At 47.3% G+C, this 20563-nt stretch overlaps 1 protein-coding gene across 4 annotated transcripts; it reads right to left on the bottom strand.

Annotated features, from left to right (window-relative positions):
* Positions 1-452: 452 nt before the first annotated feature.
* sec24c (SEC24 homolog C, COPII coat complex component) lies at positions 453-20442 on the bottom strand. Of its 4 annotated transcripts, XM_060035999.1 has the most exons (25): positions 20277-20442; positions 18138-18307; positions 16722-16802; positions 16283-16406; positions 15482-15648; positions 13650-14348; positions 12437-12573; positions 11812-11880; positions 10492-10600; positions 9972-10099; positions 9265-9403; positions 8754-8869; positions 8140-8264; positions 7670-7861; positions 7207-7300; positions 6798-6914; positions 6403-6573; positions 6043-6139; positions 5617-5762; positions 4669-4807; positions 4012-4130; positions 3162-3341; positions 1945-2130; positions 1500-1589; positions 453-1244 (listed from the first exon to the last, which is right to left on the bottom strand). In XM_060035999.1, exons 2-25 carry the CDS (start codon positions 18286-18288, stop codon positions 1104-1106), a joined length of 3717 nt encoding a protein of 1238 aa, XP_059891982.1. In that variant the 5' UTR covers positions 18289-18307; positions 20277-20442; the 3' UTR covers positions 453-1103. The 4 variants fall into 4 exon arrangements, with proteins under 4 accessions (XP_059891982.1, XP_059891983.1, XP_059891984.1 ...); XM_060036000.1 differs by lacking the exon at positions 11812-11880; XM_060036001.1 differs by lacking the exon at positions 16722-16802.
* Positions 20443-20563: the final 121 nt, after the last annotated feature.

Raw genomic sequence — 20563 nt, 5'->3', positions numbered from 1 at the left:
CCAGGTGCATCCCATAATTATCCAGGAATGATCAGCCTCACAGCCATTCTAATCTGACTGAAGCATGTGCATTGTGGCATCATGATTCAGTCCATGACCATGTCTTCAGTCCCGCTTCAAAATGTTATTTTCTGTTGAGGAACATGGAAAATAAGAAAAAGGCCAACAAACGTATCATGCTGCGTTGTGGTTTTACATCACGTGCCTTCGTACCATACCAAGTAAGAGGACTTGATTGGTCGTTCCACTCATTAACACAGTTCACCCTGGCGGCGCACGGACATGCAGGAAAATGGCCGCACAGCAGTGTGCTGCTAAACTTTAGGAAATCTGTCCACAAATGCACACCAAAAAGGGTGGAGCGAGCGAGCCATCATGGATAAGGGGAGGCCAAGGCCTTGGCAAGAACAGTGAGTAAAGATATAAAATGGAAAAAAAATAATTTCTACAGGTTGTAAAGAACAGGATTTATTTAATTTATTTGATATATGTCTCGTTGAGTAGTAGTCCTCTTTTTCCCTACTGGATTTTCAATCATACAAAAAGAGTCATGTATGCGATTAGCATGTTTGCTATTGGCTCGTTTCCACACCTCGAACAGCCTTCAGTGCTAGTGGTACAGACAGTACACAGACTACAATCAACATCACTTCTCCACCTCCCTCATTCGCTCACACATTTATTAACCCACATAGTCACTCGTATACAGTTTCATAAGCAAACGTTATAGACTTGGACACTCATGCCAACGACTCTCGCTGTGATAAAACTTGATTTCGACAAACCTCCTGTTCCTCCTCCTCTGTCCATTAGTCACAAACATACACACAAGCACACACACACGCACACACAATCTCACTATCTCTCTGCTGCATGGACAAGACAATGAGTCTCTCCAGCAGGCGGTATATAATTAAATATGTCTCTGGACCTTGGCTGACACGGAGAGGGGGTTTAGTGTATTAGGTAAAAAAAATCAAAAGATAACGCGCTTCAGGAGTGAGGGGAAGGAGGTGCCGTTGAGTCAAGAGAGGAGGGCGGATCGGGAGGGGGGGGGTGGGAGGGGTATGTTCACATGTGGTCGGGGGGGGAGGGGGAGTGTCCTAGCTGAGGAGCTGGCGGATCTCCTTGTGCATGTGACACAGGAAGTCCACGTATGACGCTCCGCCGCTGGCGTTCTTGTCCTCAACCAGGAAGTGCCTGAATATGAGCTCGGCCTTGTCTTCCTGTTTTACCACAATCAACTGCAGACAGCAGACAGCAGACACACACACACACACACACACACACACACACACACACACACACACACACACACACACACACACACACACACACACACACACACACACACACACACACACACACACACCACGAGAGAGAGAGAGAAAAGAAGAGGCAACGTTAGAATAATAGAACATGAGGTATACAAAATTGAAAATGAACAGACCATACAGCAAAAGGGTAAGGAAGGCATGTGAGTGGCTGTGGTTGCGGACCTTCATGTAACGGGACCTCTGTGCCCGGAAGGCGTCTACGATCTCTCGGAGTCTCTTGGAGAATGGATTGTCCAGCACCGGTAGGCTCGTCTGGGGTGAGGACACGCATAAAACACATTCTGAGGTTACATCCAGAGCACATGTGCCGACAGAGGAGAGGTGAGGAAACACACGACGCCTGCCCCATAACCAGCGGCAGGGGGCGGAGGACCAGTGAGATGCAAAAGTATGCATTTCATTTTCTGTCGCGATTTTCCGATCAACGTTTTTTTCGTATAAATAGTTTGATTAAGATGACTGATTTTCGTCGAATCATATCAATTCTGCTGCAGACTAACTGATACGTGCATTGATCCAATGTAAGCCATGCAGCAGACAAGCCCATTCAAACCCCATGATTAAACCGAGTCGACAGAAAACCCGTTTGCGTTTGTGGGCCCCTCACCAGGTTGGGGTCGATCTGGCCGAAGCTCGGCGTGCCGAAAATGTTGAGCAGCAGCTCCTGCTGGGCATTGGCCCCCACCCACAGGAACAGGTGCAGGCCCGTCTCCAGGAGGTAGGCTCCGCCCTTGGACAGCCGCTCCTCCGAGTCCCGCACCGCCAGGGGCAGCGAGTCGCCCTCCAGCTTCATCTAGGAGAGACAGAGCGGGTAAAGGTCAGGTGTGTCAGGGCGCTACGCGGCATGAATGTTACCCCCTGCTCCTGTGAGGCTCACCTGGAGGAATTGCACCCAAAGGCAATAGCGCGGGGGGGGGGGGGGGGGGGGATTCTTTGCTTCCTCCATTTTTTTTTAAACCAGATCATCAGAACCTCAATGTCATCTGACTGAATGTTAATGGGCTGTTGATGAAATCAGTGAAATGCTAATGTCATTAATATTATTGTAATTATAAGTGGAAGTCCATTGACGGTACCGCCCAAAGAGGTTGCCTTAGTGTTTTCTACTTTAGTGGAACTGCGACAGACATGAGGATCCCCAACATTAAACCCATGCGTTAAATCAAAAAATAAAGTTGCATATTGTATCACAGAATCGTATTTAGAGAATTCCAAAACATTATATTCTCTTATCATATCGCTAAGCCGCTGCCGAATCCCCTCCCTATAGGGGAAGGATTGCGCATAATGGTCTTATTGCAGCAAATCTTTAATCTTTTTTTAAAAAATGGACCGGTCGACAAAGAGTGGAGAAAAGCAAGAAGGCAATATTTTGAAAAACTACAACAAAAGCGCATCCCCCCTCTCGCTCTGCTGACTGCCTCCGTACGTTTCTCCACAGTGGCATTAGTGCACCTGGGGCGGAGCCATGATAGGCCGTGTGGACATGAGATTGACAGGCAAGATGGACTCCCCAGACCAATCAGAGACCACCTGCCTGGAATGGTCAGGAATGAGCCTGGAGCTGCTTAACTCTGAATTGTAGTCACGCAGTCAACCAGAGCAGATATTTTCACAGAGCATTTCACTCAGCAATAGCCGACGGACAGCTGTGTCATACTAAAATGACAGCTCTTACGTCTTACCTACAGCGCCTATAAGAAAGAGGGCGGCCAGTATCATCCGTGGCCGACAATACATTTACAAGCGGCTGGTTGGTGTGATCGACCATGCACCACACACGTACGTGTGTGTGCGTGCGTGCGTGCGTGCGTTAGCTCTCACCAGGGGCAGCAGGCGGGGGTAGAAGAAGACGTGGCTCTCGGAGACGTCCATGCCGCTGAGCAGCTGCCGGAGGTAGGCGCGGTCGTCCAGCGACACGTCGGCCGCGGGCAGCAGCACGTCGCTCTTCAGCACGCAGTTCAGGTACACCGGCAGCAGCTTCATGCACTCGGGCAGGATCAACTGCAGGGGAGAGGGAGGGAGTTAGACTCCTGATTTATGCCTCATTGAGCTTTATATTAGGGCGGCTCAATTATGGAAAAAAAAAAGTCATAAATTATAAACACGATTATTTGTCGATATTGAAATCACAATCATTCAAAAGATTATTTTTGTGTGCCTTTACTCAGCATTTCTCTCCAAAAACATTTTTTAACTGAGAACTTTAAAATTTCCCCAAAATAATACACAAAATGTTTGAATAGAAGATTTTTAAATCGTACGAAAGAAATGTATCCAGCTGTTCTTTTCTATCAAACATTTAATTAATAAAAAATATATACTTTGTCTGTTTAAGTCAGTTCAACCCTTAAGGGGATCTGTGCGGTTACCTCAGTCATGGTTAAGTCAATCTTAAAGCTCATCATGGCTATCCTCTGTCTACCAAACAAAGACCAATCTTGGGTCTGTCTATTTAGGCTAGTTTAAACCTTTGGGAAGAGAGACTTCAAGAAAATGAAGATGGGCGTTGTTGTGTTTTATAAATTTGTCTATTAACGTAATATACATAAAAAAAAATAAGGAACTGATTGAACGCTTTAATAAGGCGGCCATTAAAAAGGGAGCGGCGTGAGTAAGAGGGAGAGGGTAAGTGAGGGAGCCACAGATGGAGGGGGCGAGGGTCATCTCCTACCTGGCCTGCTGAGGAGGGGCTGGCACAGTTCTTGCGGTAGCACGCCAGTATCGCAGCACACTGGTTGACCAGGCCCTCCCTCACCGTCTTAGTGGGGCTGGTCAGCACGCTGCGGAACGCTGCAACACACACGCACACAGAACTAGAACCTGCAGCTATTGCAACACGGCGTCTGATCACTACGGCCATGGCCCATCAACAACAACGATTACCCAGTAGGGCTGAATGATTAATCTAAATCAAACCGAAACCGCAATGTAATAGAACGCGATTTGCAAATCGCAAAGGCTGCGAAATAAAACTTACTTTTTTGTGAGATCAGTAAGATTCATATTTATTTATTTTTAAATAAAGATAGCACATAGGCCTGGCTTAAATGAAAGAGCAGTTTATATGTTTACTGCTTCCAATGTTGTGTTGGTCATACTATAGAACAAATTATTGCTTGCTTGTTTAGTGAATAATACTGAGCATGAGGAACTTTAGAAAGACAAAACACTCAATCGCAATATTGTTCGAAATAATCGCATTTAGATTGTTTGCCCAAATCGTTATATTAAAAAAACATAAAAAATGCTTTATTTCCACGCCAATTAGAAGTAGCGGATGTCTCATACGATGCTTGAAGTGACGAGGGGTTGAAGGAAAGTCCCTCACCGTATTTGGAGAAGAAGTTGATGATGGTGTCTGTCTCGCAGTTGCGGTACAGGTCTGCCAGCTGGGAGCAGCAGTTGACGGCCATGTTGTGGACGCGCAGGCGCCTCTGGCCGCTGCAGCTGGTGTACAGCACGGCACACTGGAGCGGAACGCACCCAGCACACACGTTAACAACCACAACATGGAGGACAGACACCTGGCTGAGCATAGGTCAACCTATTGAAAACCGCTTGGTATACATGCTGCTATAGCATTATAGGCAATGTAATGAATGAAGAGAGCAGTTGAATGAAGCAGGTCTGATACCTGTTTTGAACCTAATCGATTATATCCCCTTAGTGTACAGTGATACTTCTATAAACATATTGTAATGACCGTCAGGGTTGAAACTCCATTTATTTGATACGCCACGATATCTGATACCACGGGTATCAGATATCGTTTACTCCCGGGCCCGAAGGCCAAGATAAATAAATGATCAACCAACAATGAATTATAGAAATGATTGAAAAAATCGTCCCCCCATCATCACTCTAGTGTAATAGTATCACACACTCTTCCTTGCATTCCAAGGACGTTATCTAGTTGTCAGTCCCCAATGTGAGTACAGAAGCGAGAAAAAGGACTTGTCGCTTCCACACACCATACACCTGAAACACTTTGCAGTCCGAGCTTGAATGGTGACCCCTGTTGTCATTAAATGTTTATAAATCTATTGTGAAGAAACTAGCAGTGCCCTCCCTTATCTGTACATTTTTTGCACCTCGAAAGCCTCCGTTGTTACTATGCTATTGTATCTTAGATTTCATATTGTACGTTATTTGTACAAAATGCTATTTTGAAATCTCTGAAACTTTATGTTGTCGAGTTGCTACTGCTTGCGTTGTCCAGGGTGCTGGTGTTAAATTAAAATAAAGGTTTAATAAAAAATACATCAAACACACACACCTGCATGAGTGCACCGGTCTCCTCGCTGAGCTTGTCGTCATGGCGGAACTCCACGGTCACCGTCTTGTCACAGTCCAGGCCGGCCAGCTCCACGTCGGTGGTGTTGCTCATGAAGAAGGAGCCGAAGAAGTCCGTGGCCCGGATGCCTAATCATGGGGAGGGGGGGGGAGAAAGAGGGGGACAGATGGTAATTTCATCAGAGAAACAAAAAAAACTAAAATAATAGCAGGCGTGGGGTCGTTTGGAGGTCAAGGCGTTTGACTCCCAGACAGAAGGTTCCGGTTCATTCAGTTATGCAATTAATTTTGATTAATTGCTCACACTTTCACAGTGGGTAGGGACATTTCTCACTCTTGCGTAATGAGAAAAATAATGATGTGGTTTACTACGAGTTTAAACAAGCGAGCGCTTAAGACGGGGCCTCACCGGTGCTGGTGCGGACCCTCAGAACCGCGTCGAAGCCCATGGGTTTCTCCACGTTCCTCCGGAGGTCGTTCAGGAACCGCTCTCGGTCCGACTGAGCCTGCAGCCGCGAGGACAAACCAATACTTTTAACACACACACAATGCTAGAAGACTCGTACAAGAATCGTACACACAAGAGATGCCGGCACTAACAGTGTACACCCCATAGACACCAGAACAAGCATTTTTCGCACACCTAAAAGACTACCGAAACCCCCAAATAGAGGAAGGGGCTGAGTGTTTACGACCTGAAGTTGAACCGTGCTCTTACGAAGGAGGGCGGAAGGGAGGGGGAGTGGACGGACGGTGTGGGCGGTCTCACCTGGAAGTAGGTGTACTTGTAGACGGAGCCGCCCGTGGACACGGGGACCACCCCGAGCGTGGCCACGTCCACGTACTGGTTGGGGAAGAGGAAGAGGTCCACGCAGCAGCCCTGCGCCACGCAGTCCTTGGCCAGGGTGCTGTAGAAGCCCACCTGGGGCTGGAACAGAGACTGGGGGGGGGGGGGGGGGGGGGGGGGAACAGAACGATAACTGTCAGCTGGAAGCGGAGGGAATCCGCACAGGTGGGACTATGCATGACTACTATGACTACGTCAGCAGCGTTGCCAGATTGGGCAGATTCCCCCCCCCCCAATCTGGCAGCCCGGGTTGCCAGATTGGGGGAGGGGGGGGGGATCTGGCACAATCTGGCAACGCCACCTGTCAGGCGTGTTACCTTCTCCTTGTCGGTGCCGATCAGCTTCTTGTCCTCCCGGTTCTTCAGCTTGCCAGGAGCCTCGGCGATGGGCAGCGAGGTGTGAAAGACAAACAGCTTGCCTGCACAGTCCGCCGCCTGGGGGCCCATCAGAGAGAGATAGAGAGAAAGAAATTATCAACCTCGGTCACTCGGTCAGCGATGGGATGTGATGGGGTCGAGGATAGTAAAAATTGACAAATAAAAAAAGTTAAAATAGCATTACACAAATCCTGGAAGAGGCCGGTGATAGATATTGAAACGCAATAAAGGACAACCAGGGCTCACAGACAGGTGATTAACAGTGGGGACTATCAATGTGTGTTTGAGCCTGAGCACTGGGTTTGGTGGTGGTGGTTGGGAGGGGGTCTGGGTGACCGTTCCACGGTACCTTAAGGGCCTCCAGCCCGGCCTGGATGACGGGCCCAAAGACCGTCTCCGTCTCCCGCGTGTCTGCAAACATCTCCGGGATCTGGTCCAGCAAACTGCAGAATGAAACGTGTACAAAATAAATCAGACGACGGCTTCCATTAGCGATGGTTGTGAATACGATATACAGCAGCAGCCTCAAAGTGCTCCACTGGCCCACGGTCAAAGCAGAGCTGATGGCGTCCCGTGATCTAGTAGAATAATCAACGGGATAAAACGCGCGATGGATGCAATGCATGATGGGGGAACGGCTAGGAGGGCAGAAAGGGTTCACGTGACATTAATACCAGCCCCGAAATAGGGACGTGCACCACCTCTCGTTTACAGTGAATCCACCCCAGTTACCATTGACACAAGTGCCACTCACAGTAGAATCGCACCGCATAAAACATGTTTTTATGGGACAGCCTTCGTTCCCGTCCCACCTGTCGATGACCATGCGGCTCTCCTTGACGTTGACCAGGAAGCCGTCCAGCAGCGGCACAAACATGTCTGCCACGTCCGACACCACCAGCATCTGGGGCTGGGCCAGGCTGGCCTTGACGTTGTAGAAGTGCAGCACCTTGTTGTAGGTGACGAAGCCCACCCGCACCACAGAGTCCATCTCCGGGTTCTCCCTAGGGGGAGGGAGGGAGGGAGGGAGGGAGGGGGAGAGAGGGAGCGAGGAGCAGAGAGGGAGGGGGAAAAAGAGCCTATTACATTGTATATCTTTCCATAAATCATCTGCGTGGAAATGTCAATGTTTATCGTCGGCAAAGTTATTTTGAATGGAGACAGAGTGTTTTTTATGACACCATAAAAAGGTGTTTACTGTGCATTTAGAGCACCGTATATTGTACATCACCGGGCTTAACTATGTGCTCCTGTGTGTGCGTGTGTGTATTTGCGTGCGGACCTTGGCAGGTGGTCCAGCAGGGTCTTGAGCTCCTGGCAGACGATGTTGACCATGCCGCTCTTGACGGCGTTGTAGGACACGTCGATGAGGAAGATGAAGGCGGGCGGCTGAGGAAGCTTGTTGTTCTGTCGTGCAATCGGAAGGAATTAGCATTAGCCGATTAGCACGCATTAGCTTAGCCATCACCTTCTGGTTAAGGATATGGTGAACCGCAGTTAGCACGACGTTAGGGCTGTACGGTTAATTAAATTCAAACTGAAATTGCGATGTAATTGATGATTACGTGATATGCAAATCACAAAGGCGGCAAAAAAAACTAAGTTTGTAACCGTTACTGAGATCAGCAAGATTCGTATTTTTTTTTTCTTTTACAATTCAATAGTTAAATCATCCTTTAGGCATAGCCCAAAGGAAAGAGCAGTTTATATGTTGAATGCTTCCAATGTTGTATTGGTCATACATATAGAATGATTTTTATTGCTTGTCTAGTGAATAATACAGGACATAAGGGACTATAAAAAGAAAAATCGCAATATTGGTCGAACTAATCGCATTTCGATTACATCCCGAAATGGTTTCAACAAGACGGCCCCTTGTAAGCTCCACTGCTTTACCTTGCAGTAGTCCACCGTGGCGAGGAACTCGTAGCTGCCCAGCGAGAGCTCTGGCCGGTCGTAACAGTCCACCCGCTTCCCAGTGTGGTCCAGATGCTGGAAGTAGTGGGGTGGCACTGGATACGGGGCGAGCCAAACAAATACAGTCAACCGCTGAACATGTTGAATGGAAAGACCGGTCTGGATGATCAAACCGTCTCTCCTGGCTTCACTCAAACATAGGTCACCGGGATATTTAGCCAAAATGACCAGGTTGTTTGAACGATTCTGCCGCAGCGCATTCAGTGTGCGCCGGCCTTCACCATGAATGTAAGCAAATGCAGAAGAACTTTGTCGGCAGTAACTCAAACCGGTACCAGCCACACAATCATATTGGTACAGGTTTTTCAGTGAAGCCAGGAGAGAATGTTCGACAGATCCAGACTGGTATCGTCCTTTACCTCACACACATGACTTATGCAGCAATACGCAAGATGTGACCAAACCACACACGCTGCCTCGGATCAGTTACCGTCTGAGACGCAGCTACAGAAGCCACACTGGAAGCGTCTGCCTCCCTCGATGAACTGCATGTAGGGGCACATGTAGGCCTTGCAGCGGTTGCATCGGATGGGGCCGGCTTCCCCGTGGTCTACCAGGTAGGGCGGGGTCTGTGGCAGGGAGGAGAAGCACACACCAGTCAAGCCTGCTTCACTGGATGTTAAACTTGACGACACACACGCTAGAAGCAGCTTATACCCGATTGATTTCATAACGGCGCCGTACAGGAACAGAGAGTGGCCATATTTGTCTGTCGATCCTATCAATATTGAGATAACATGAGGAACAAGAGACTTGGATTCCGACCGGCAGGTCAGAATAAGGAGTTTTAAAACCAGTCGCTGCAGTTCCCCTTTTTTTTGGTTAACAGACAAAGTGAAGTGAAAATAGCCTGGCCCAAACAAATTATTTTGCCGTCGTATTTAGTTGCGTAATCCTTTCCGGGTCGGATTATCCAGTCGTCAATCTTACAACTACATAGACCGCACTGCGGCCCGGAGCAAATCCCATCTCTGTTAATACAACTACATTATGAAACACTGCGGCAAAAGCGCTAATCCCAGCCCAGCAGGCCGTGCGGAAGGGGGCCATCAAGGGTCAATCATAATCGCCCCGTGCCGTGCAGCTGTCCGCGGGACACGTGGGGGGGGTGGGGGGGGGGGTTGTAGGGCGTCTCACCTCGTCTGGGGGCAGGGTGGCCAGGGGCTTGATGACTGCGGCCAGGGGCACCTGCGATTGCTTGGCCATGTCAGCGGTGCAGGGCATGTTGTAGGCCGTGCAGCGGACAAACCTCGGGCTGGCGTTGCCTTGATAGGTGCACACACACAAACAAGGACAGGCATACAGAATGAGGCCATCTCATTGGCTGTTTGACCCTGCACATGTCATCCGTCTCATTAGCTGCATCTAGTGGCGTGCGTTCTTGCTTTAGTTCTAGCTGCATATTTTTTTATTTGCCAGATGTAAGATAACATATTTGATGGCACTGACCCAAACAAATGTCGCATCAGGTTTTTTTCCAGTGAAAACGATAATGGTTTCAATGATATATTGTTAAGATAATCCCACTAAAAGTGATTCATACGCAATCGCAATTATCAGCTTTATAATCGCAGCACAATATTTATATATATTATTATAATATTAAGTATCTTTGACCACATCGCCTGGCCCTAGTTTGAACGGCGGACCCCCTCACCTTGGTCTTTGACGTGGAAGTTGCTGGTGACGAGGGGCGGGGCCTGACCCCTGACCCCCGTGGTGAAAGGTTCAGTGGTCTTGACCCGGTCATCTTCTATCACCTGGATCTGCACAGCCGAGGAAGAGGAGGAAGGGGGAGGAGGAGGAGGAGGAAGGGGGAGAAGGTAAAATCTAACTTCTGCATGGGTTCTTGTGTAGTGGGTGCTCAGGTGTTTCACATCCATGCGGGAGAAGGTGCACACGCTGCCATCCACATGAGACGGAAAAGATCATACCAAAAGGAAGAAATAGATTGGATGTGCTGTGACTGTCGTCTTTTGTTTGACCTAGTGCCACTAGAAGATATATGCTGAGCAAACCACAAAGATATGGTGTAGGCTCAGATACATCCATTCAGTATATAAACAAAGAGTCAACTCAAACCCCCATTCAAGCCTTCTATGAAAAAAAGAGTCTGGAATCCTGAGTGCATGCCTTTTTGAAATGCTTTGTGGGTAAAGTAGGATGCTGAAAGCTGGCATGCAGGGCAGTGGGATTGAAGAGCCCAAACCCACAGTGTAAAGAAGTACATTGAAACAGGTTTGGCAATACTAACATGCTGCATAGAGTTTTGAGCAAAGTTCAGCATGCTAGCCTTCTAGCAAGCTGGAGTAGTTAGCTGGTTTGGTTAGAGAAGGTCAACTAAAACTAAATCGTCTGAGATAGACAATGGTCAAAAGGATGTATTTTTGTGAGGAAACTTAATGACCAACTTCAAAAAGCCTGTTTAAAATGATTTTACAAATAGGGTAAAATCATTAGACTCTATGGCTTGAATATCAGAATCCATCTGGACAGGACTCAAAAGAGTTTTAGCAATATAAAATCCTAAATCAACTCAAATATACCATAACCTAGGCTAACGAAAACTTTGTCTTGCATGAGAACCACTGTGGCAGTTTCAAACACGACAATATCTCCCCATAGCGACAAATCCTTTCATCCTTTTCCCTTTTGAAGAAGGAGGTTAGCCAATGTAGGGCAGTGAGTGAATGGAGGGAGGGGGAAAGGAAAACCAAAAAAGCCCACATCATCGACATGCAATGCACCACCAAGTCAACGAGGCCAGGGGGGGGGGGGGGGGGGGGTCTGTGTGAGAAGCCCAGGCTGAGGGGAAACGCTTCAGAGGGAGGAAGTAGGAGGAGAGGAAAAGAGGGAGGGAGGGGGGTGATGTGGAGATGACGTGAAGGAAGCCGTGGACGAGGTCTGGAGCGTGGCAAGGGGGCGGTGGGGGGGAGGAGGTGCACACACACCAGGTGCACACACACAGGAGACTTACTGGGCTGGGTATAGCGTCTGGGTCTATTTTATGTCTGGCTCTCTGCGCGGCCGGCTGCTCCGACGCTTGCTTTGACATCCAACACACAAGAGGGGATGTACGTGCGGCGCCCAATTGTTTTTGGGGGGCGTAGAATGCGTGCACAAGTTACAGAAGTACCAAGGTTAAAATATAAAAAAAAAAAAGCGAAAAAAGAATAGTGGGTGAGTAGTGCAGAGATGTCAGTAAAGACTGTACAGCGTAGCAGGCGGCTTCGCGGTGACACCAATCAGTGGTGTGGATTAGTATTGATTAAACACAGATTAGGGATGCAGTATATTGTATGACATGCCCGGGTAGATCTAGCCAATTGATGCATGTTTAAGGAGTTCCGTGCTGGTCTGCTCCAAGAATACAGAAGACGTTGATGACCGTGTTGTACGTTAAAAAAACATCCGTATGGCGATAGACTGATTCTTATTTCAGGTACATCGAGACGCAGGGCTTACACAAACACAAAAACATTCCTGAAACTGGGCTGTATGGAACCAATGCTAGAAGTACAGTGTGTACCGTATCGTATAAAAGTAGGACACGGGGAGGGGTGGGGGGGGGCTGTGTGTGTCTGTGTGCGTCTCTCTCTTACCGGGCTAGGGATGGCATCTGGGTCAAGTCTTTTCTGTGCTTGTGCGGCTGGTGCTGGGGCCTGAGGGCCGTAGTTCTGTTGTCCAGGGTATGGCCCTGGGTAGCCGGGCTGGGGTCCTCTCACCTGCCCGAACGCACCTGGGGACGGAGGGGGGGGGCGAGGTGAGCAGGGCCAAACAGCGGCACACGACACAGGGACGGTTCGAGACCTTTATATGCAAATCATTAGTCGATGACACAGGTTGCATCTTCGAGGAAATAAGTTAAGTGTTAATGTCGATAATAAACCCATAACATTTTAGATGAAAGTTACTAGTATGGAATCATTGTTGGCAACTGTGGTTTAAGTGGAGTAATCCAGGATGGGGTCTCGTTTTGGAAAATAAAATATATTATAATATATAAATTATATATTATTTTCTAATAACTGGCAACCATTATTCCTTACATTTTATAATATATTGAGATTCTACTGTGATTAAGGCTGAAATAACATTTGAATCCTGAGAAACTTTGCTCTCTAGAATGCAGTAACATTTTGTACAGTTGAACATTTTAAGTGAAATGATGCCTTAACCAACGAGGCATGCCTGTCTGGTCAATATTTTCACACGGCTAGTAAAATAGGGCTGGGTATAGCCAGGTACCTCACAATTCGATTCAATTTGATTCTTAAGGTCTTGATTCGATTCGATATCGATTCGATTTGATATTGATCCAATTGCTTTGATATCGATTCAATAATACGTGCAGAAGACAAAAATACCGAAATATTATTTAGAATTAACCATTTCCTAATGAATTAACCGTTTCATTGTGCTTTAACTAGCAAAAAGGGAATACATCATTGTATAGTATTGTTCCTGAGCTAAACTTGCAGCATAAAACTAATAATCATAAAATGGACAAATGTAAAAGGGCATGTACATTTATGCATACTCGCTTCTAGATTACAATGACTGAGTATGCTTCTTTTTTCTTTTCTTTTTTATGGAAATAATCTATTTAAAAAAAAAATCGGAATCTAAATTGAATCGAGAACAAATAAATTGCAGTGCATTGATGAATCGATATTTGAACCCAGCCCTGACGGCTACACTCCACAAGCACACGTAGCAGTTGAGTTAGCGCCGTCGTCGCTAAACCTGCACCTACATAATACTACAATGGTGGTTCAGGACCAGTTCTGGAGTCACGGCGTGACGTTTCCTCACCGTTCTGTTGAGGAGGATAACCGCCTTGCATGCCGGGCTGAGGAGGGGGCTGCTGCAGGGGTCCCGGGGGCCCTAGTGGGCCTGGGGGTCCCTGCGGTCCCGGGGGGAGGTGGTTGGTTTGGGCCATGGAGCTGGGAGGCATCTGAGCCCTGGGGGGAGGGGGACCTGAGTGGTAGGCTGCGGGCTGTCCGGCCGGGGGCTGGGGCGGCATGGTCCCTTGGTAGTGGCCCGGGGGAGCAGAGGTAGGAGGTGGGCCCGCGGCAGGGTAGGGCCCGGGCTGAGAGGGGGGAGGGGGCCCTCTAGCCGCGGGGTAGGAGCCGTGGGCGTGGGGGGCGGGGGCGTAGTGGGGCTGGCTGCCGGCCGGCGGGGGACCCTGGGCGTAGGGCGGCGGGGCCTGAGGGCCTGGGGGGAGCGGGGCCTGAGGGCCGGCTGGGAGGGGGGCCTGGGGCCCGGGGTAGGAGGTGGGGGGAAAGGACTGGTGGGACGAGGGCGGGGGAGGAAGAGGAGCGGCCGAGGCGGAGGAGGCCGGGTGCTGAGGAGGCGGTGGGCCTCCGTAGTAGGGCTGGGGGGGGGCGGGGTCTCTGGGAGGCGGGGGCTGGCTGGGGGCCATGGAGGCAGGCGGGGGCCCCTGGGTGTAGGCGGGGTGGGGGGCGATGGAGTAGGCCGCGCTGGTGGGAGGCTGGGAGCTGTGTGGAGGAGCTGGGGAGAGGGGACATGTAGTTAATGAGGCCATTCATATGCATATTTTATGGAAATTATGTCACTAAGAAGGACAGAAATTAGGGATGCACCGATGTATCGGACGAACATCGGTAACGGACGATATTCGCGCTGTTGACTGCCATCGGCCTATCGGAAAATGAGATGACATTCACCGATGGCAGTGGCCGATGTTTACATGTTTAATGCTTCCGCCTCTTGAAATGTCACTGGGACATGACTTACAAACTGCATATCGCTGATCTTTCTCCGAGACGGTGAGATACTCCCACACGGCCGTCATTTTCTTTCACTTTTGTTTGTAAACACATGCACGCTGGCGGCTTTTTTTTCTTTCTGCCGTATAACTCCGCAAGCGTCCTCAGTTGCTAAGCGACGTCAACGTCTTCTCAGGCGGACTATTTCTCAGTTGATCAACACTACGAATGCTGGTAACAAATAAATTGTAAAAAGGCCATAGTTTCCATATGCTAAAGACGTGTCTAGTTCACCGTCATGCAGGCTGTGTTCAGTAAAATAAATAGCGATCTGTTTTCGGCGCACGTAGGCCTATCTGCCTAAGCCCACGTTGAAATAATTTTGATGTTGAATGTTGCATGTTACAGATTGATTTCATACAAAACATAAAAGCCTCTCCCTGTGTCATTGTGTGTGTGTGTATAAGTGGTTCGTGTCTACGTGCGTGTGTGGGGGGTTAGGGTTTGTTTCCCTGACACAAAAGGGGGAATAAATAACAAGAAAAAAACATCGGTATCGGCTATCGGCCAAATTGTTATATTAAACATCGGTATCGCCCCAGAATTTAAATTTCAATCGGTGCATCCCTAACAGAAATGATCTCGGTCAAAATCCCAAAGCACCCAGCATGAATGTCAGTTCATATTTGTAACGCAAATAAAAAAAAGAAAAGACAATCAAATAATAATCAAAAGCATTTTTCCATTGCTCTGTATTGGCCTGTAGAAGAAATTTCCCAAATGTTGGCCGTGTACTTTTAGCTTAAACTAGAAACTACACCTCGTCGGAGATCATGATAACCTTTGACAGGCAGCCTCTGAGCCTCTGCGGACCACCAATGAGTTGATGCAGTTATAATCCCATCATAGTCTTACCGTAGCCTGGACCTGCTGCGGTGGGCGGCCCGGTGGAAATCTGCATCCCAGTCATTTGATTGGTCACCTGCTGCACGGGGGGTGGGGCCCCATATTGCTGGGGATATGGTTGAGGCGGCCCGGACAAGTTCACTGCCCCCTGGTTGTATGGCTGAGATACTGCAGGCCTGGGGAGAACATAAGCAGCCATAGTCACAACACTAGAAAGCAGCGTTTCTGCTTGAGTAGGCTGAAAGCCAGTTAGCTATGGGACGGATACCACCGTATACTGTGGATAGTCTGTATCGACTTTAAACTATTGTCCAGAAATAAATTGATTTCTTTGCTGCACAAGATTGATTTGGGGCATTGGAACAGCAGTGTTGATATATAAGCTAGTTCCATCTAGATTCAACATTATGGACGCAGTTTTCACGTGATGTCCGATCACTGCCTCAGCTTTAAGTAGTATTTTATTGTTTTTTTTGCTATTGTTATTTCTAAGCTTGAGCTGTATTTATCCTTTTCTAGTTTTTACTTCTTGACATTATTTGACCCGTATTTTACCGGCATTTGCTGTTAAAATAAAACATCTACCGGTGTTTATCCACTTTTTTATGCATCTAATTTCTCTCTGATTCCATGCCTTATTATAACTACATGTCCTGCGTCATTTCATGCTCCAACAGGTAAACCAACACTCTGAATGGTGCACAGCCACAGGAGGGATGAGAGAAACGAGACCAGGGAAGCGTAGAAGTACGTAGAGAGGAAAACACAAACAATGGCTGGCAGACAATGGGTCAACTGTATCCTGCCTACCTGGGAGGCGCTTGGCTCCCTGGTGGGGGTCCATTCTGCATTTCCCCCTGGCCGTAGTGGGAGTAGGCCTGGGGAGCGGCGGAGACAGGAGCTGGCGCTGATGTAGGGGGACCTCTGAGGGGACCTGGAAGACAGACAGGGAGAGATTACCTCCCTGCAGCCGGATCCCCATTGAAGGACACAAAACGACTTGCCCTTACACCCTTACCCCCACCACGATACAAATGTCAACAAAAACAACAAAGATGCATACAAGATACAGTCTAACTGATCACATAGTATCAACATAGAAAAATGCTTATGATAGCAAGCCGTGATTGAACCTTTAAAACAAATAAAAAAAATCGGATCCAAAACTTAGAACTGGAAAGAAGGTGTGATAGAAGGAGTGAGAGGGCGAGCTAGAGAAAGAGTGTGGGAGCAAGTGAGAGGGCTTTACCTAGATCAAGAGGAGAAGACAGGTCAGAGACTGGGTTGGCTGCCACAGCCTTAGAAGGAAAGCTTGCATAAGGAGAGCAACCTGCAATTCAAGTAGTAGAGCATAGAGACATGTTGGGTAACAAGAAAAGAAAGGGGGGGAAAAGCGACGGGAAGCCGTTTGCCTTGGAGGAGCACAGAAGAGAAGCTTGAAACAGGAATGGCAGCGTGACACACCGACATGTCTCTCTGTGGTGGGGCTGGGCGATATATCAACATTGAATCAGTATTGGGATATGAGACTCGAAAGTACAGTTGTCAAGTTCTGATTTGCTGGCCAGTTGATTTTATAAGCACTCTCAAATTCTCATTGGTCGATGGACAATCGCTGCTGTTACTTTCATAAGGAAAAGGCGCTTCTTAATCCATTTTTTACGGGGGCAGAAGGGACTCATGCAAAACCGATGCATTTTATTTTTGAGTGAAAGGCTATATTGTGTTAGAAATAAAAAATATTCTGAATGATATTCAAGGCTCCATAGTTTCTGGTGTAAGATTTGTATGGATGAATAGACTATAAGACTTATAAGACAAGAGGTCAAAACACTATAGTTTTCATAAATTTGACAACTTAAGGATGACTGCTCATCGACTTACTGAACATTTACTCACCTACAAACGAATTAACACCGTGTCGAACAAGCCATTGGTATAGCAGTATTCGGTTAAAAAGATCAAAGGGTGGAAAAAAAAAGTCTGTTGGTATTCTTAAAGTGGTAGGCATAAGTTATTTTGCCTCTATATTGTCTGTGATATAGGCTCACAGTATGAACACACCAGACATGGCACTTGTCAGACACACGCACCGCAGCACGTCCATTCGGACCGATTATATTAAACACAGCACCAAATCTAGAACCTAATCTTCCGACGTGTTGCCTTCCACTATGAGACCCTGCCGGGGACAGGGCACTCGAAGCTCTGCCGTAACCGCGTGGGACACGGACCATGAATGGATCTGAAACCCATTGACTTCCTCCAAACAGCACTTGCATGATATTTTGGCTGCCAGGTAGAGTAGAGTGACCTAATGCCGATTAAGTTGATCTAGATATAACCTGCAGATTTTTTTTATCTTTCCCCCCCCATCGACCATTCGATTGGTTCATGGAGTTGGTTGAATTTCAGTCTACGAGGATTTCTTTGGGTTGACGATAGCCCGCCTAGACATCGTCTTCGATTTTGGATATTGTAATATGGCATAAGTGTTGCCTTTTCCTGGTTTCAAAGTGATCCAATTGTCTGACCGTACCGCCACCCCTACAATATCGATAGATGCATCTGTTCAAAAATGTTGACATTAGATTTTGTCAAAATCCTGCTCGGTGGCTCCATGTTCTCCCACACACATATTTCAACAGAAGGAACGCAGCGTTACCTTGAGGTGGAGCCCCAGGCTGGTAGACTGATGCGGGGTTGTTGTAAGGCGCGTAGGGGGCTGGGTACCCTGCTCCATAGCCGGGCTGGCCATAGCCAGGCTGGGGCTGGCCGTACGGAGACGCCATTGGAGTCTGCTGGTTTACATTCATCCTCAGTTCATACCTAAAGCTGAATGGGATTATAACAACAATGAAGATAGTCGTCAATACCGGTCCAGTAGGTCCCACAATACAGAGAGCCTTATGGCTTGTACGTCAAAATGCATTATTGGATTTCTTTGTTGGCAATTCGCCGCCATATTAAAAGTACTTAAATTTGTTGCGAAATCCCAAATCCCTTGAATATACAGTTTCAAAAACGATATATACGGTGGCAGTTCCAAACACTAAGTCTTCCCATAATGACATTTCCGCAATTAATTATTAAACAATGACCAAAAATACGTAACTACCAGCGCCAATAACATTCCAATACCCTTATGCTTCCATATACAGGCATTCATTGTGTATTCATTGCGTGTACAAATCCTACATCACAGCATGGATCAGTGTTATCATAGTTTAGTATTTCTTGCCATTTAGATGGATAGGGTTTGTCATAAGGTGTGTCCTGTGAAGCCTTTTGAAACTAACTATACATTTTAAAAAATCCTTGAGCAGAGTGTGCGTCAATGGACCCCCCCTCACCTTTACACATACACCAACACAATTTCACAACAAATAGTTGATACAGACAATCTAAATGAAAACCCCAAGAGAGACCCATGTCCGATTACTGTACGCAATGTGCACATCTGTTTATAGCTTAAAGTGTGTGTATGGGTGTACATGAGTGTGTACATCAAGTAAAAAACAATTAAGAAACTATACCTAACTAGACTGGACACAAAACATGTCCTGACGTGTGGTCGCTAGAGTTATGCACTGGTATATATAAGTGAACCTTATGACGTCTATGTCTCCTTGTCAATACAGTTTTGTTTTTTGTGTTTACCACACCCTCTCAGTGCACTCTTGATACCACCTATGGCAAATGTGTCGTCGGATACAGAGAAAAGAAGACAAGGTGTGAATACAAACTCCTCCCTTTTTAAGTGCTAGTGCTCATGACTTCAACAGTACTGGTAGTGCAATGACATCGGTCACTACTCAACACAATTAACAAGTTGTATCATACATCTGGAAGCTTACAGACAAACAAATCTGACATCTAGTATGTCATTAGGATCCTAGGAAGATTAAACAAGACAATATGCATTATGAATTCTGGTGATCATCTACTCACTCTCTTGAGGAAGTGAAAACTACATTTGCGGAGAAGAATTATTCGAACTCATCTATGATGATTTCAGGTCAGCATAAATGCCATACTTTGCCCTTAAACTTGGTCACAGCATGATGAGAAGCATATCATCTGACGGACCAACACGGGCTCACTGCACAACGTCTTTGAATAATTCAACAGTGTAGGCGAACAGGCTAGAAAAGCAATCGCCTGAGTTGTGCAGCAATTGAGTGTTATGGGCCTGTTGCGTGTCCCATATTTGTTTTTCTGGATGTGCTACACAACAGCTACACACTGTACTCCAACGCATTAGGTTGGCATGCCATGTCAAACGTCAATGACATGCCGCGAAGAAACGAACGACAATGTCAGTCCACGAGACACTGCTGTAAGATGTGAGCTGTTAAATGTCAACCGAGCGAGGTCGGTCATTATTACTCCACGACATGAAACGACCACAGTGCCGCATTACCGATTACCTGGTATGCTACACAACGACAGCAAGCTAAATTGTCAGACAAGACACATCTGTACGCAACCCAGCTTAGGTTAGCGCTCCTACCTAGTGTAACGACATAGCTAGAGGACGTCGCGCACCGTATATCCTCGGTTAACTTCCCTGCTAGTTACGATGAGTCGTCTGACGGGGTGACAGCGACCCTAGTTTGATCAGCTGTACTCGAATAACAAGGAAAACAGCTGGCGAATATAAGGCAAACCGGTGGTGTTAGCGTTAGCTCTTTCGAATAGCAATGGCAATTTGGCCGTGCTAACGCTACTTAGCATCGGCATATCAATCTGGTAAACTCGTCGGGAATGTCCACCAAATTAATGATTGTAAATCACATGTCACCTCTAAAAGTGTTGTAAACTGTGACACTGCTCCCCCAATGAGAAAGTTGTATATCCAGGGATCGAGAAAGTAAAACAGCGACGTTGTCCCGGGATGTTTCTTGATAATCCCTTTCTCGGTATCGCTCTCTCAGAAGCGGACATCTACCGGAACTGCTGTAGCGCTGTGCCACGTCCACTTCCGGTCTATGCGTCGCACATAAAATATCTACCAAGAAGAGTTATTACACTTTATTGTGCAGCATTTCGCTTTGTATGGAACATTTCTTTTTAAAACATGCGTTTGAC

The sequence above is a fragment of the Gadus macrocephalus genome, chromosome 18, assembly GCF_031168955.1.
Source record: "Gadus macrocephalus chromosome 18, ASM3116895v1".
Lineage (NCBI taxonomy): Eukaryota > Metazoa > Chordata > Actinopteri > Gadiformes > Gadidae > Gadus > Gadus macrocephalus.
The sequence above is the reverse complement of the archived record's forward strand: the minus strand, read 5'-3'. Positions and strand labels throughout refer to the sequence as shown.